The 14,355-nt window shown below is 47.0% G+C and overlaps 1 protein-coding gene across 1 annotated transcript; it reads left to right on the top strand.

Annotated features, from left to right (window-relative positions):
* Window positions 1-5,540: 5,540 nt before the first annotated feature.
* On the top strand, window positions 5,541-12,867 carry C1QL3 (complement C1q like 3). The gene is made up of 2 exons (XM_005228873.3): window positions 5,541-7,500; window positions 12,191-12,867. Exons 1-2 carry the CDS (start codon window positions 6,913-6,915, stop codon window positions 12,368-12,370), a joined length of 768 nt encoding a protein of 255 aa, XP_005228930.2. The 5' UTR covers window positions 5,541-6,912; the 3' UTR covers window positions 12,371-12,867.
* Window positions 12,868-14,355: the final 1,488 nt, after the last annotated feature.

Raw genomic sequence — 14,355 nt, 5'->3', positions numbered from 1 at the left:
CAATACATTGTGCTGGGAAACATACACAATGGTTCCTCTGCATGGGTTATACCTCTATAATGCCACGTGGAAGCGTCCTGGTCCCTTCCTCATTATGCAGGCATCACCAGCCCCTTTTGGGGACTCACTGTATCTCCCTGTGCTCTGCAACTCCCTGAATATAAGGCAAAAGTGGAGCCATGATCTCACATGTGTTAGCTAACTTCTTGGTTTTCAACTTCTTTCCGTGGAGCTATTCCTAATTTGTGGTGGATCAAACCTACAGATCAACATCGCAACATGCTTTTTTTAACACGAGGCCAAATTCCACTAATTTTGAGCACAGTTGCCTACCATACTAATTGAAGGTTTGGCATCTTGCAGGATCACACCAAAGTCTACTGCGTGCCATTTTGTTGTAAAGAAGATTGTTTGGGATCAAAGAGTCTCCTGCTTTAACTAATGAAACAGGAAGAAAAATGAATGATCAGAAGTAATTGCAATTTGCAAAGTAAATTACACCATTAACTACTTCAGAAATCAATAATCGGGCACAAAAAGAAATTCAGTTGAGGGGATGACAGAAGAAAAAATAAATCTCTTGGGCATCTTGCCACTCTGGGGATTTTAATTTTGAGTTTTCCACTCCCAGCTATCCATTCTTGTTGCCTATCCATCAACCTCCTGATGAATATAAAGGACTTTGGTATGCCACGCCAGAAGATTGCTGGGTTGGTAGAACAATGGAAAGGGAGTCTTTCAGGATTGGAGGAGGAAGGGTAAATTGCAGATGACAGTTCAGAAAAGCTTGTCTGCTCTTGCTTTTTTCCCCTAACATCTCTTTTTAATAGCATTGGCAGTCTAATAACCATTTCAAAGGTAACAAAAATCGTACTCTTGGGCAAATCACCTGGAAGTCTCCTCCTGATTGACTCTAACAACTGACATAATTTTTAATACAAGTGCAACATGATTTATGCGTTTGCTTGTTGGTATAGTTTTAAGCAGGGGCAAAGTGGTTGTTTAATCTTACTCCCATGTTAGAGGCATTTATCTTCCACTCCTTTGTATTTACTATTTACATCTTCATAAGAATGCTGACACTGTAGCCTTCACTATCAGCAATACTCCTTGATTTAATAGCACTTATGAATATCTCTATATTTTGGGGTTTATTAATGAACATCATGAGTTCTTCTGTGTGCCTGCTTATGACAAGTTACCTGCTATGGATTTGGGGAAGATGGGAGTTAAGCAGGGGGTCAGGCAGAAAACCTGTATGAAAAACATTGCAACCACTGATGTGCTTGCATGGGCAGTTGCAGGAACCAAGACTTCTACATCAAAAGAGGCAGACGAGTTTACACGCTCATCCTACAGGAAGGGAGAGGTGGGGTATGTTGAAAAAAAGGGTGTTTTCAGCAAATACAGCTGACCTAGACTGTGAGCTGAACCCTGCTGCAGATAGTCTCGTTGTCTCAAGGGGCACTGGATGTCCAGGCTCCTATGAACAAAGCTGGTAGAAGCTGTGTAACAAACCTCATTCTCTGAAACCCAGTTCCCGAAATGCAGTGCCCTTGTTGCCAAGTTGAGGCTGTCTGTGGAGGAGACATTTACTGGTTGGTGCAAGCATTGCTCAATTGCACCTCCACAGTACCATTGCCCTTAGTGACCTTGCTAGAAACTTTTTGACTCACAGCTCCTCCTGCAACGGAAAGCGTGGGCTTGCCACTTGGAAGGGGTGACAGATCAGAAAAAGGATCTCAGTGGGTGCAGCGTCACCCAGAGACCGTGAAGCTGATACTAGGTACAGCTCTTGAAATTCTATACCATCACCAGTGCAAGAGCAATCAACTGGTCAGGCATCATTGGGTCTGGAGAAGAAGTACTAGCATCACTATCGAAAAATACTCCAAAGGTTGACTGTGCACTGTACCATCCATCACTACAGCTCTGTATTCGGCACCCGGGGTCACAGGGAGGCAAGGAGGAGAGAGAAGTCAAAGAGAGAAGCGGGCTTGCAGGCACGTGGGAAAGGAGAGGAGATATCTGCAGGAACAATCTTTTATGCTTGCAACTAGTGGTTTAATCTTTGGAATAAACAAGGGCACTTGCAGTTATGAGTATCTTTTATGGTTAATTACTGCTATTTAAGTTGGCAATCATCAAGTGTCATATATGATTATTTTACATCATTAAACTTGGTCAGTTGAATGTGTAATCATTAGCTCCATATGTGTTTTAGACTTATTTTTACATAAACAGTTATGGTTTTATATCTGCGGTAATTCACCAGTCAAAACATGATATACATGACTTGGATACTGATCTTTCCATTTTAATTTCTCCCCCCCGCCAAGTAACCAGTCATGTTTGACTGATCTTTTCAGATTAAAAACTAAAAAGGAAAAGATATGTGGAATTTATTTGCAAATTCTCCTTGTTGAGCCCTGTCACTTTGGTGACAGCCCTCCCTGAATTCCCCCCTCATTTGGGTTTGAAAAGTGGTTGTAACCCTTTCAAGGCTTGACACAGTTTCTTTGGATCATTTTTCCTGTTTGCCTTCATGTTCAGAGGCTGACCTTCAAAAGGCATTATTAATTGAGATAAAACATAATCTATAGTATTTCCAATCACACACACACACAAAGATGGTTTAAATCCCTGAATAACAGAGAATAGCCTGCAGAAGGACTTCCTACATTCCAAAAGGCAGGTAAAAGCTTCCAAAAAACTCAGCAAAACAACTTTTTTTCTCTTGTACACTGAGGCTGATTTTCCTTACATGAGCATGAAAATCTTAGTTTTAGGAAAGAATCCAGTGAGCAACTTGCACCACTATAAACACAGATGGTCGTCAGTCATAGTGACCAAAACGAGTTTCTGGGAGGACTGTTAATGCTGGCTGTACCTGCTTCTACCAAAACTGGTGCAGGACGTGGTCCCTTCTGGGACCTGCTACATGACACATGTGCCAGCCCTGAGATTTTAGCGAACTGGGTGAGCAGAACTGAAGCAGGATACCAGCAATGGTTTAGGATAGCAGCAAAGATGTCACCACCATGTCACCATGGTATCTTTGAGCCATATATACTGATATGAATATTTTTTTCCCCCTTTTATGATATATTTTATTTTGTAGCACTGAATCCAGTTACCTGTTGGAGCGAGTGCATGTTGTTCCTTGGCCATGCTGCTGGCCTCCAGGTCGAAACGCTAACCTTACATACACAGTTAAACTAGTGCTTATAAAGGTACAGTGTAGCAAAGCCTTAATTTTCAAGTTGACTGAAATTCAAAATGCTTCTCTAAAATAGTATTAAAAAAGTTAAAATACAAGCAAGAGCAAAACAGATGCAGATAGGAGTGAGAAGAAGCAGTATGGAGCTTGGCACAGCATTTGAGCACTCCTTTGTTCGGCATATGCCTTTTTCCACATTACTCCTGCTCACTGTAGCTGGTAAAGGGTTGCCCTTTCTCCAAGTATTTTTTCTTGGGCTAACCCTTTGAATTTAGCACTGCAGGCATAAGGAGCCATTTTGTGCCTGGCAACTGCAGAATGTGTTCCCCTGTGTGCCAGTGGACACGTTCTTACATGGTTTTCTCCGTTTTTCCCTATCTTAGTGCTGAGGCAACGGCACGCACGTAAAATGGACGTGCATGTTATGCTGTACGTCTTTAAGGCTCTGTATGAACATTAACTAATTAGTCAGCAAGGAAAAGAGCTGTGAGAAGGCTGTTTCAAATGGCTGAAGCTGCAGGGGATACAGCTCAAACACCAGCTGCGGATCTGAATGCGTAAAGGCCCAGAGAACAGGAAGGGAAGCAAACAGGCTGAAAGACTGGAGCAAGCCTGCAAGAGGGCTTCGAAAATACAAAGAAAAATTAACACATTAAGGCTGGCAGCAGCTCACATAGGTACAATGGTTATATTAACAATGGACTGTCAGTCTCGACTGTTAGAGGAGAGGAGGTTATGTTATAACATAAATGCTACCCAAGCCTTAATTACAGCGAATCGATGCTTTGACATACCACTTCAGGAAAACAAAGGTCCCATGGTAAAAAGAGGTTTCTACATTTCCTCTAACTTTGTTCCCAGGTTATGTTCCCAGCTAACACATAAGCTCCACTGACAACCCAGCACCAGTACTTGCCCCATTCTCTCTATTCTGCTTACTTAGGCTGTGATTTTTGTGGCTGTCATCTTTGGGAGAAAGTGTGCAAGAGATTAGAGCGAACGAACATTCTTGTTAATATGTGTGAGGATGAAACTGTCTATGAAGAACGTGAACGTAGTTGGTATGGTAGGACCTCGCTTCAAAAATCAGGCTTACCATAGCTGCAGTACAGAACTGAAAGCGTGCTTGATGCCAGTAAGTCACCCAGCATCACTACGGCTTGACAGACCACGATAGGCTTGTGTTTATTTGAAGGTAAGAGATTTGCTATTTTCCCAATCTGCAACACGTCCGTGGCAATGGAGGTTTACGCACACCCTGATGTCACGAAAACCTCCTGGGTTAGGGATGACTAAATACAATGCCTCAAGGGTCTAGCTACAGGCTGAGATGGACTCATCACTCTCGGCAGAACTTTTTCATTTTTCCTGCCCAGATGAAAGAGCAGCGCTGAAAGCCCTTTCCTATGGGGTGAAGAGAGCGATGAGATACGAACATAATTCTCAAAGTATGTTCAGCTGCCTTCCTGGGTCTTGAGGGGAAGCCCTCAGCTGAGGGAACTGGCTAGCTTTTGTCAGTGCCAGATAAAGAATTTTTTTGAAGACAGAACATTAGACGAAATAAAAAAGAAAGAAAGAAAAAAAAAGGGGGGCAGGGAGGGATATTTACAAGTGCAGGAAATGGAAGCTTTATCAGGAGTTTTCTGGGGAGATAAGGAGCTGGGCTGGCCCATCTCTATGTGGCGTGGACACACTCACTGCCTTTGAGTCTCTCAGGAAAGAGCAAAAGGAGCTGCTGACATTTCTGCTTAAAAGGAAGAATCAATGAATCTTTGTTTCCCACTGCCTGCTTGTTTGACCTTATTGTGTTGTGGAATAGAAAAGAAAGAAAAGAGAACGGGTGAGGGGAGAGGGGATTCGTGCTAATAAAATCCAAGACAAGATCACAGCCCTCTGATCATCGCTGGAGATGCTATTATTTGGTTGTTGTCCTATTTGCTGCTGTTGCTCATTTCCGATTCTTGCCTTGCTGTAATAAGTCACACTCTTTCCAGCCATCATCCCTGTATTGACAGGCAAATGTCACCCACGTTTGATTGACGTCCATTGCTCCTGAATACAGAAGTATGATTTAGGAATCAATTCTGTTTGTTTATTTAAACAGTTCTTTGTGTACCTTGTGTATCTGTAAACAGGACAAGTCCCTTAATATTTTCTCGGGAGAAATGCCACTAATATTGCACATTCACCTTCCCACTCAGTCACAGAGGTGCCCACCAGCCCTTGGGGGAGGAGAAACCTTTCACACAGAAGGGGGGGGGGGGGGGGGAGGGAAAAAAAAAAGGAAGGAAAAAAAAGGAAGAAACCCCCAAGACTTAACAAAACAATTTTCTGCCCCCGAGATAAGCCAGAGACTTTTTTTCTCAGGTCCAGGCGTCTGCTGATCTGCATATACCCCACACTTTCCTTAGGCTTCTAAACAAAAGGGAACTCTTTCCCTCAGTGTCAGTTCGCTAGCAAAGCGGTGTCTGGCTCTAACACCGGGAAACACTGCAGCCGGTGATGAGTATGTCAGTTTTAATTCAGAGAAAGAACTGTTTCCTTCTCTGCCTTATGGGTGTAATCGGGGAGAGGGGAAGAGTAAGATCTGAAATTGTGAGAGATGCTAATCTCTATTACTGTGTACGGTGGGAGGTATATTTTCAAATAACTTCCACTTGGACAATGGGTAACTGTAAAACATCCCTACATTTAAAGCGGTATTTCCCAGAAAACACTAATATGGCAGGGTGGCCTCGGGGAAGCATTAAGCAGGAGGTGGATTGACCTTTTAATTCTCGATCGGTGACCTGAAGGGTACCCAGAGGCTGCTAAGCACATCTCTTCCTTTTGGTCTGCTCCAGAAAGAGCTGTCATCGCAAGATGCAGCTAGTGAGTGAGGCTCACGATTTCGCTGTTCATCCGTTTGCGGGAGGGGTGGGGGAGGGAGAGAGGAAAAAAAAAAATATATTTCCCACACTGCCAGAGTAATGCCAAACTCTCTGTGAGTGGGAAGAGCAGAGCAGATGCTGGAATGAGATGCCAAAGCAGCTCCCCTTTCCCCTGCGCTTTTGGGTGCCTATAAATTGCTCCAGCACGCTCGTCAGCCTCCTCCTCTCCTGGCAGGTGGCACCCGGGCAGGATCCCGCTCTCCCTCCGGCTCCGGCTCAGGCTCCGGCGCGGCGGCGCGGGTTCTCGGCGGCGGGCACCGGGGCAGCCGCGGGGCGGCCGGGAGGCGCGTCCCCGCTGAGGACAGTCGTCTCTGCGAAAAAAACAACCCAACAAAAGGGAGCGAGCGAGCGAGCGAGGCGGCGAGCGGGGCGATCGCGAGAGGAAAGGCAAGTTCCTGGAAAAGTTGACTCGGACTGGCACAGCCTGCAAAAAAAAAAAGTCGATCGCCAGCGGGAGCATAAAAGTGCGGGCGGCCGGGGCGCGGCGGCAGCTCTCCCTCTCCCTCCCGCCCGCCCGGCGGCTGCAGCGGCCGCAGCGGAGCGCCGCGACCCGCCGGAGCCCCCGCCGCCACCGGCAGCGGGAGGGCGGCCAAGCCCCGGGGGAGCCGAGCTCGCGCGGGCTCGGCGGTTTTTCGGCTCTGAGGAGGTTCCCGACCAACCATCAAGATTTTGTCCAAAAGCAGGCAAGAGGATCGCCCTGCGCTGAGCCGGCTGGTGGGCAGCAGGCGGCGGCTGATCGCGGCCGGCGCGCTGGGGGTGGTGATGGTGCTGCTGCTGGTCATCCTCATCCCGGTGCTGGTCAGCTCGGCCGGCACGTCGGCGCACTACGAGATGCTGGGCACCTGCCGCATGGTCTGCGACCCCTACGGCGGCACCAAGGCGCCCAGCACGGCGGCCACGCCCGACCGCGGCCTCATGCAGTCCCTGCCCACCTTCATCCAGGGGCCCAAGGGGGAGGCCGGCCGGCCGGGCAAAGCGGGGCCCCGCGGCCCCCCGGGGGAGCCGGGGCCGCCCGGCCCGGTGGGGCCGCCGGGTGAGAAGGGCGAGCCGGGGCGGCAGGGCCTGCCGGGCCCCCCCGGGGCGCCGGGGCTGAACGCGGCGGGGGCCATCAGCGCCGCCACCTACAGCACCGTCCCCAAGATCGCCTTCTACGCCGGCCTCAAGCGGCAGCACGAGGGCTACGAGGTGCTCAAATTCGACGACGTGGTCACCAACCTGGGCAACCACTACGACCCCACCACCGGCAAGTTCACCTGCTCCATCCCCGGCATCTACTTCTTCACCTACCATGTGCTCATGCGGGGCGGCGACGGCACCAGCATGTGGGCCGACCTCTGCAAGAACAACCAGGTGGGCGCCGCGCCGGGCGCTGAGGGGAGCCGGGGACGTGAGCGCAGCGGGCGCCCGGGGGGAGCCGGTACCGCGGGGGAAGCGGGCGCCCGGGGGGAGCCGGGCTCCCTGAGGGCAGCAGGCGCCCGGGGCACCCAGCCGCCGTGAGGGGAGCGGGCGCCCGGCGGGGGCCGAGCTTCCCGAGGAGAGCGGGCGCCGGGGGCAGCCGGGCTCCCTGAGGGAGCGGGTGCCGTGAGAACAGCGGGCACCCGCGCGGAGCCGGGCTCCCTCGGGGGAGCAGGCGCCGTGAGGGGAGCGGGCGGAGCGCGGCGGCGCGGGAAGGGCGTGAGGCGGGCGGCGGGCGGGGGGAGCCGGGCGGCCGCTGGAGGCGGCGCGGGCGCGGGGCGGGGGAGTGGGGCCCGAGCCTGGCGGTGCGCAGGCGGGGCGGCCCGCGGGGGCGCTGAGGGAGCCGGTGCCCGCCTCCGCAGCCGGCGGAGACCCCGGCGCCGCCCCGCTCCGGCTCAGGTTCCTGATGAGCCCTGAGGGGCCGGGCGTTCCGCGCGGAGCCGAGGCCGCCCCGGGTGAACGCGGGCTCCACGCGCTCTGTTCCCGGGACTCGCGCCGCTGGCGCCCGCTCGCAGCCCGCGCCGGCTGCCCCGCAGCCGCGGAGCGCCGTCCGCTGCCCGGCCGGGACGGGAGCGGGGGCCGGTCGGGGAGGTCGCGCAGGCAGCGCTGCCCTCGCGGGGGCCAGCAAAGCCCGGGCCGGGGCCGGGCGCTCCCCCGGGGCAGGGGAACTCCCAGGGAAGGAAGGGGGGGGCCGTGGGCTGCGGGTGAGCTCGGGAGCGGCTGGTCCTGCGTGGGGCAAGGGCGAGGTGTGAGGGAGGAAAGCAGCCACGTCACGGGAGCGGGCTCCCGCGCAGCCGGGCGCGGATTCTGACCCGCTCAGCCCCGGCGGGGAGCGAGGCTTCCCTCGGCCGCGGAGGGCCGGTAGCGGCCGGAGCTGGGCGGCCCAGGGCGGGCTGGCGGGCCCTGCAGCGAGGCACGACCCGAGGTATGCCGGCACCCACCGCGGCGGGGTGGAAACATTCGAAATATTAAAGATCTTGCGATGCTACCGTCTGAAAGACAGAGGAATCATCCATTTTAATTAGGATAAACGTTCCCACCGCGCTCGCAGGGGCTGTGCCTGTAACATTGCCCCCGGGGAGCCGCTCATCGCAAATCTGCGCTTCCTCCGTACCGGATAGGTTGGGTGTAATTATTACAGCGCTTAGCGGTACCGGCATCCCTCCTGCTGCGGGTGCCCGGGGGGGAGTGCGGGGTGCCCGGGCTTTCCCGTGCCTTCGGGAGCTCCGCCGTGCTCCCACCGCTTTCGGGGCACCCCGTGCGGCGGGGAGCGAGGGAACCGGCCGCGCAGCAGCCGCTCAACAGGTCACCGGCGGCCCGAGCTGTCCCGGTGCGCAGCGGGCTACGCGGGGAGCGCGGAGCCCGGCGCTGCCGCTCTCCCCGGGCCGTTCACCCTCCGGCGGGGCGGGCTGGCGGGGTTGATGGGCTCAACGCGGGGTCCGTAGGACCGAGGAGCGGTGTCCCCGCCGCCCGCGCAGGTCGCAGAGGGGCGCCTTCGTTTGCGGCCCCCTCCCCCGCGGGGCGCCGCGGCTCGGCTCGGCTCGGCTCAGCGCGGGCGGCAGCACCGGCGCGCGGCAAATTAACCTGATCTGCCACTTAACCTTTTGTTTATGGCTCCTCAGAAGTACTGTGAAAAGAGAATAATGAGGACATCAGCAGCAATTAATTACATTAGAAAATGTCCACCATAAATATTGTCTCAGCAGGTAAACCAGGGCTAGTAAAAATCGTAATATATTCACTTTGATTTCTTCATACAAAGGAAACACTGCCCACCGCGAGAATGCCGTTTTGTTTGCGATTACAGCATTAATCTATTTTTGACCCTTATTTATAATGTTTTAAAGTGTTTATTTTCCCAAACCCAGAAAAATAAATACATACCGGTACTTTTTAAAAAGTACCCAATTATAAATATTAAATTGAGCCCGAAGTCTAGCTGTTCCCAACTATAACTATTTGCCATACCAGACATCAGACAAATGAAACTCGCAGTAATTCAAAGAAAAAAAAGGCAAGGGTTCCATGTGTATATTTGTATATATCTGTGCAAAGGTAAGTGTTTAGGTAAATACCTGCATACAAACTATTTAAAATTGATGCACAGTTTCAATGCAGCAGTGCCTCCTTTTGATTATGATTTGTACTTGAAACACTATACACTGGTGTGACAGTGATTAACTTTGTCTATTATAAGAAAGCTCAGAAATTTTTGATGTCATTAAGTGGAGTTGGACACAGGTTACGCTACAAATCCAGTGTTTTCTAGCAATGAAAAAACCCAAACCACTGGAAAGTGAATGACTGACTTACATTCCTAAGCAATACGTAAGTGGAACCTCAAAGTCTTCAGTGTTAATACATTGTCTTCTTTAACAGTTACAAAGCTTGAGGGAACTGCTGAGATCACAGAGCTTAGCAACCTGAGAACATAGCTTGAAGAAAGAACTTGCATGCAACTTATGAAATGTATACTCTGTTAATGGTTTAATTTTGAGATACATTCACCCTCTTGCAGCAATTGACTCAGAATTCATTTGAGACTGTTCTCCTAAGCTTTACAAAGAAATTGCTCTGGCTAACCAAACAAGGAGGTAAAACCTCTAAGAACAGCACGCTGGAGTTTATAGGACATTTGTTGCTATACATAGGGCAGCAAGATCTACACTTTGGTTTCTAGACTTTTAATACCCAGAATCTTTTTTTCTTCAGGCAGTATGTACTATGTAGAATCTTAAAAATAAAATATCCATTGCAGCTGTAGTCAGTGTCCATGGGCTGACTCCCTTAGGATAGTCACTAACACAACTCAAATTCTCCTTTACTATCCATAGAAACACATTTTAGACAAATACACTGAGTAGCATTTCATTATGATGTAAATGGGAACTTGGAAAGTGATTTAAACCATTTTGTTTGCCGGTATGCAAGATACTAGTTCTCTGCAGAAGTTTTTCTGCCTCATCTATAGCCTTTCACTCTTTCCCATTTGCCCTTTCCATTTACACTACCAGCAACAGTCCCAGCTGGTTATTTTCTTTGAAGGGTATTTTCAGGTTTAACAGCCCAGAGCCTTCAACTCCACCTTGCCAGTCATTAATCCATAGGAAATAGCCAGTGTTTAAAATAATTATTGCTTAAACACTAGCAAAATAGATACCTCTGTAAACAATAGCAGGTAATTTGGAATCACAAAGTCCTGAAATAGTTGGGGTTTATCGTCATGCCATGTATCAGTTTAAATTTGCAGACTGTCACAGCACTGCAAGCCTTTTAAGTCTTTCTCACTCTTCTTACAGGATGTATAAAGAATTGCCATGTACTGTGGTTTTTAAGCTGCATAATGCCATAAGATCCTGCACGGTAGAAGAAGCCCTTCCTTTTTAACATTTCAATATTTATGTGAAATCGTATCACATGAAAATTTAATTCGGAAATTTATCAGTTAAACTTTGAAAGGAATCCACGGAAAATTGTGAATTATAGCCTATTTTTTCAATTCAGAACAGATAAAATCCCACATATAGTACACCAGGTCATGCATTATTACTTAGTTCAAGCTTGCAATACCACTAAATCACTTAGTGCTCTGTAACTATGCTAGAACAAAGACAAGCAACAAACAGATGATGTGTGATGCTGAAATAAATCACATACAAGTAAGTTTAAATATTTTACCAAACAGGGTCAAATTATATACAAATGATTTGGAGACTTACAATGGCACAGGCTATTCACGGCTGGAAACCAACATACATCTTGAAATTACAGATTACTTCCCAGTTTGCTAGTAATGTCAAATTTAATCAGTAGTGGAATAAGCAAGAGATAAATGGGGAAACAAAAAGTATGCTTAAGTGAAAGTTGCATATGAAAAGTCCACAATAACTTGTACATTCCAAAACCTCTTAAAGCAAATCACTCACCTGTGATTTTTTCCAATGTGCATCTCTTAAAACACATAGAAATTTAATGTTTGCTTACTGAAATGTGGTGATAACAGTTTTTCCAAACCCCAACTAGGATCCTTACCTGCTTGTGTGTATGGGAGTGTGCATGTGTGTGTGTGTCGGGGGGGATGTACTTCTTGTATTCTTTTTGCAGCACGATCCTATTAGTAGCATGACAATAAATTGCCTCTAGAAGAAGTCCAGCCTGGTATGAGTAGGGCCTCACTGTGGATTTTCACTTATGTCAATCATTTGTCCTGCTGAAATAAAAGTTACACTAAGGTAAAACTCGCACACCACCGGGTTCAGTTCTCTGAACTCCAGCTATTATTACACATATATTTTAAAAGGCTCCAGACACCTACAGGAGTGCAAGTGGTTGTATTAATCAGGTGACTGAGAAAGGAGCACATTATTACTTTATTTCAGTGTTGTATCATAGGAGAAAATAAGCAACAACCATAGCAAAACCCAAGAAATAACCATAGGAAAAAACTGCAATAGATGTTGCCAGACATTATTTGAAGTGGCCACTCATGCATGCTGAATAAAATGTTGAGGATATGCTTTTATTTCACCATGCAGAAAAAAGTTATCTGAGTTTTTTTTAACCACTCATTATGTATTTTATGTAGGTTCGAGCTAGTGCGATTGCTCAGGATGCCGATCAGAACTACGACTATGCCAGTAACAGCGTGGTTCTTCATTTGGAGCCAGGAGACGAAGTTTACATTAAATTAGATGGAGGAAAAGCACATGGAGGAAACAACAACAAATACAGCACATTTTCTGGATTTATTATTTATGCCGACTGATAATGAGTAAAAAGACCCACCAAACCAGTCCAAAAATGAAGCTTGCTCTTCTAAGCAATGGATTTGCGTGGCAAAAGTCAATGAAACAAGCACCCCAGCAGAGAGCAACCACTGAACACCTCAGTAGCGGGGGGAAAAAAAAAAAGTCAAATGCTACCTGATTCACATCTGTACAACACAGAGAAACCTTATGTTAAAAAATTATAAAACAAGTTAAACAGATGTGTGATCCACTACCGCCAAAGCAAATACTTCCTCATTGTTAGTGTCCATGTGAATGAAGTCCTACATAGGTCAAATTTTTATAGGAAAAAGCCCCACCTAAGGACGCTGAGTTACTTCTTCAGTGTATATGATACTTCGATGTGTTATGATCTTGCTGCTTTATCCATACTTCAGCTTTGGTTCTTGTGACTTGCTAACAATGATGCTTGGAGTCCACTCATAGTGTGGTGAGGAATGATTTTACAATAAAAGAAAGAGGTAATCAAAATATACTCGGTCTCTCCAAAGGAATTGTTTGCCTTGTACTTCTCTTATCCTTCCACTTAAAACTAGAAACCAATCAGCTTCAAGCCTTAACTCAATGTTCCTGCTTTGTAGGTTTACATTAGACTTGTATCTTAAAATCAGTCCAGTGGAGTTGTTCAAATTTTGTCTTCCCCTTAGCTGTGTTCTAAAAGAAAAACGATAGAAGAAACACTTTTTTTTTTTTCTCTCCTTTTTTCTGAAAAATGTAACAGTTGACAAATTATTCTATTGGACCAAATCCCTGATTCCACCAAAGCCAATGGCAAAACTCCCATTGATATTAGTGGAAAAAGGATTTGGCTTTTAATTTGTAAATGTGTAAATACATATTTAGACAATTATTACAGACCCATTCTTGATGGTTAATTATGTAAATATTTCGTAAGCCTGGCATCCACATCCTCAGACTAAGTCAGAGTGTTTTCTTTGCAGCGATTAGTCTTCATTAGTCTTTTAGCACTTAGTCTGTACTTGGGTACTATTTTTAATAAAGTAGTTACAACTTAACATACTGCAGATGTTCAACTAGAATTTTGTAAGAATATAATGGGTCAAAACCTTATTTGTCTTGGGTGTCTTGTCTCACTGAAGTTAGTGGGATTATTCCCACAAAAGAATGGGAGATCTGACACATGAGAAAATGTTGTCACACAGACCTTTTCCGTGGTAGCTAGTTACCAGTTTGTAGTAAGGCGTGCCTATGAAATGGACACAGATAAGCGTATTACCAAAAATGATAACACATATGCAAAGAAAGAAGCAGATATTTACATGCAAAAAAGAGTGTGTATTAAAACCTATTTTTCTCATTCATATATATATATATATATATATAAAGTCTCAAAGAAGTTTAATCCATATAAAGGATTAATAGCTTGGAGAATTAAACTAAACACAGGTACTATGAGTTACATAGTTATAAAATTGCTTTAAAATCACTTATACCAGTAATGTCTACAGAGTAATTTTATTCAGAAAAAGGATTTATTATTTGTTTTGTTTCTGGGAGGGGAGGCTGTCTATTTCTCTCAGGTTAAAACTTCCAGATTTCATTCTAAACCTAAATTTTAGCAAGATAATTAGCTCCTTAGCACAGCTGGTTATGCTATTTATTTTTAACATTTTGGCAAAATCAGGGTAACATTTCTGTAAATTGTTAAAAGAGTAATAGAGGCTACCCCCAGTATTTCTGTTTCATGTACTTTGCCACACACAACCTTGTCTAATGTGCTAAGGGTACAAACTCAGATTTATCTCCACTAAAACGTCAAAAGTGTCTGCCACTGTGACAAAAAAGCTCCTCAGTGCTGGCTGCTCAGTAAAAGTCTGATGTATCTCTCTAAAAATCTCATTTGAATGAGTGAAGTTTTTCTTAAACAGAACATGTTACTCTATCTGTTTCCGTTTTGAGTCAAAACGTTCAAAATAAATGCTGTTAGTCTAGGCTGACTGAG

The sequence above is a fragment of the Falco peregrinus genome, chromosome 5, assembly GCF_023634155.1.
Source record: "Falco peregrinus isolate bFalPer1 chromosome 5, bFalPer1.pri, whole genome shotgun sequence".
NCBI lineage: Eukaryota > Metazoa > Chordata > Aves > Falconiformes > Falconidae > Falco > Falco peregrinus.
The sequence above is the reverse complement of the archived record's forward strand: the minus strand, read 5'-3'. Positions and strand labels throughout refer to the sequence as shown.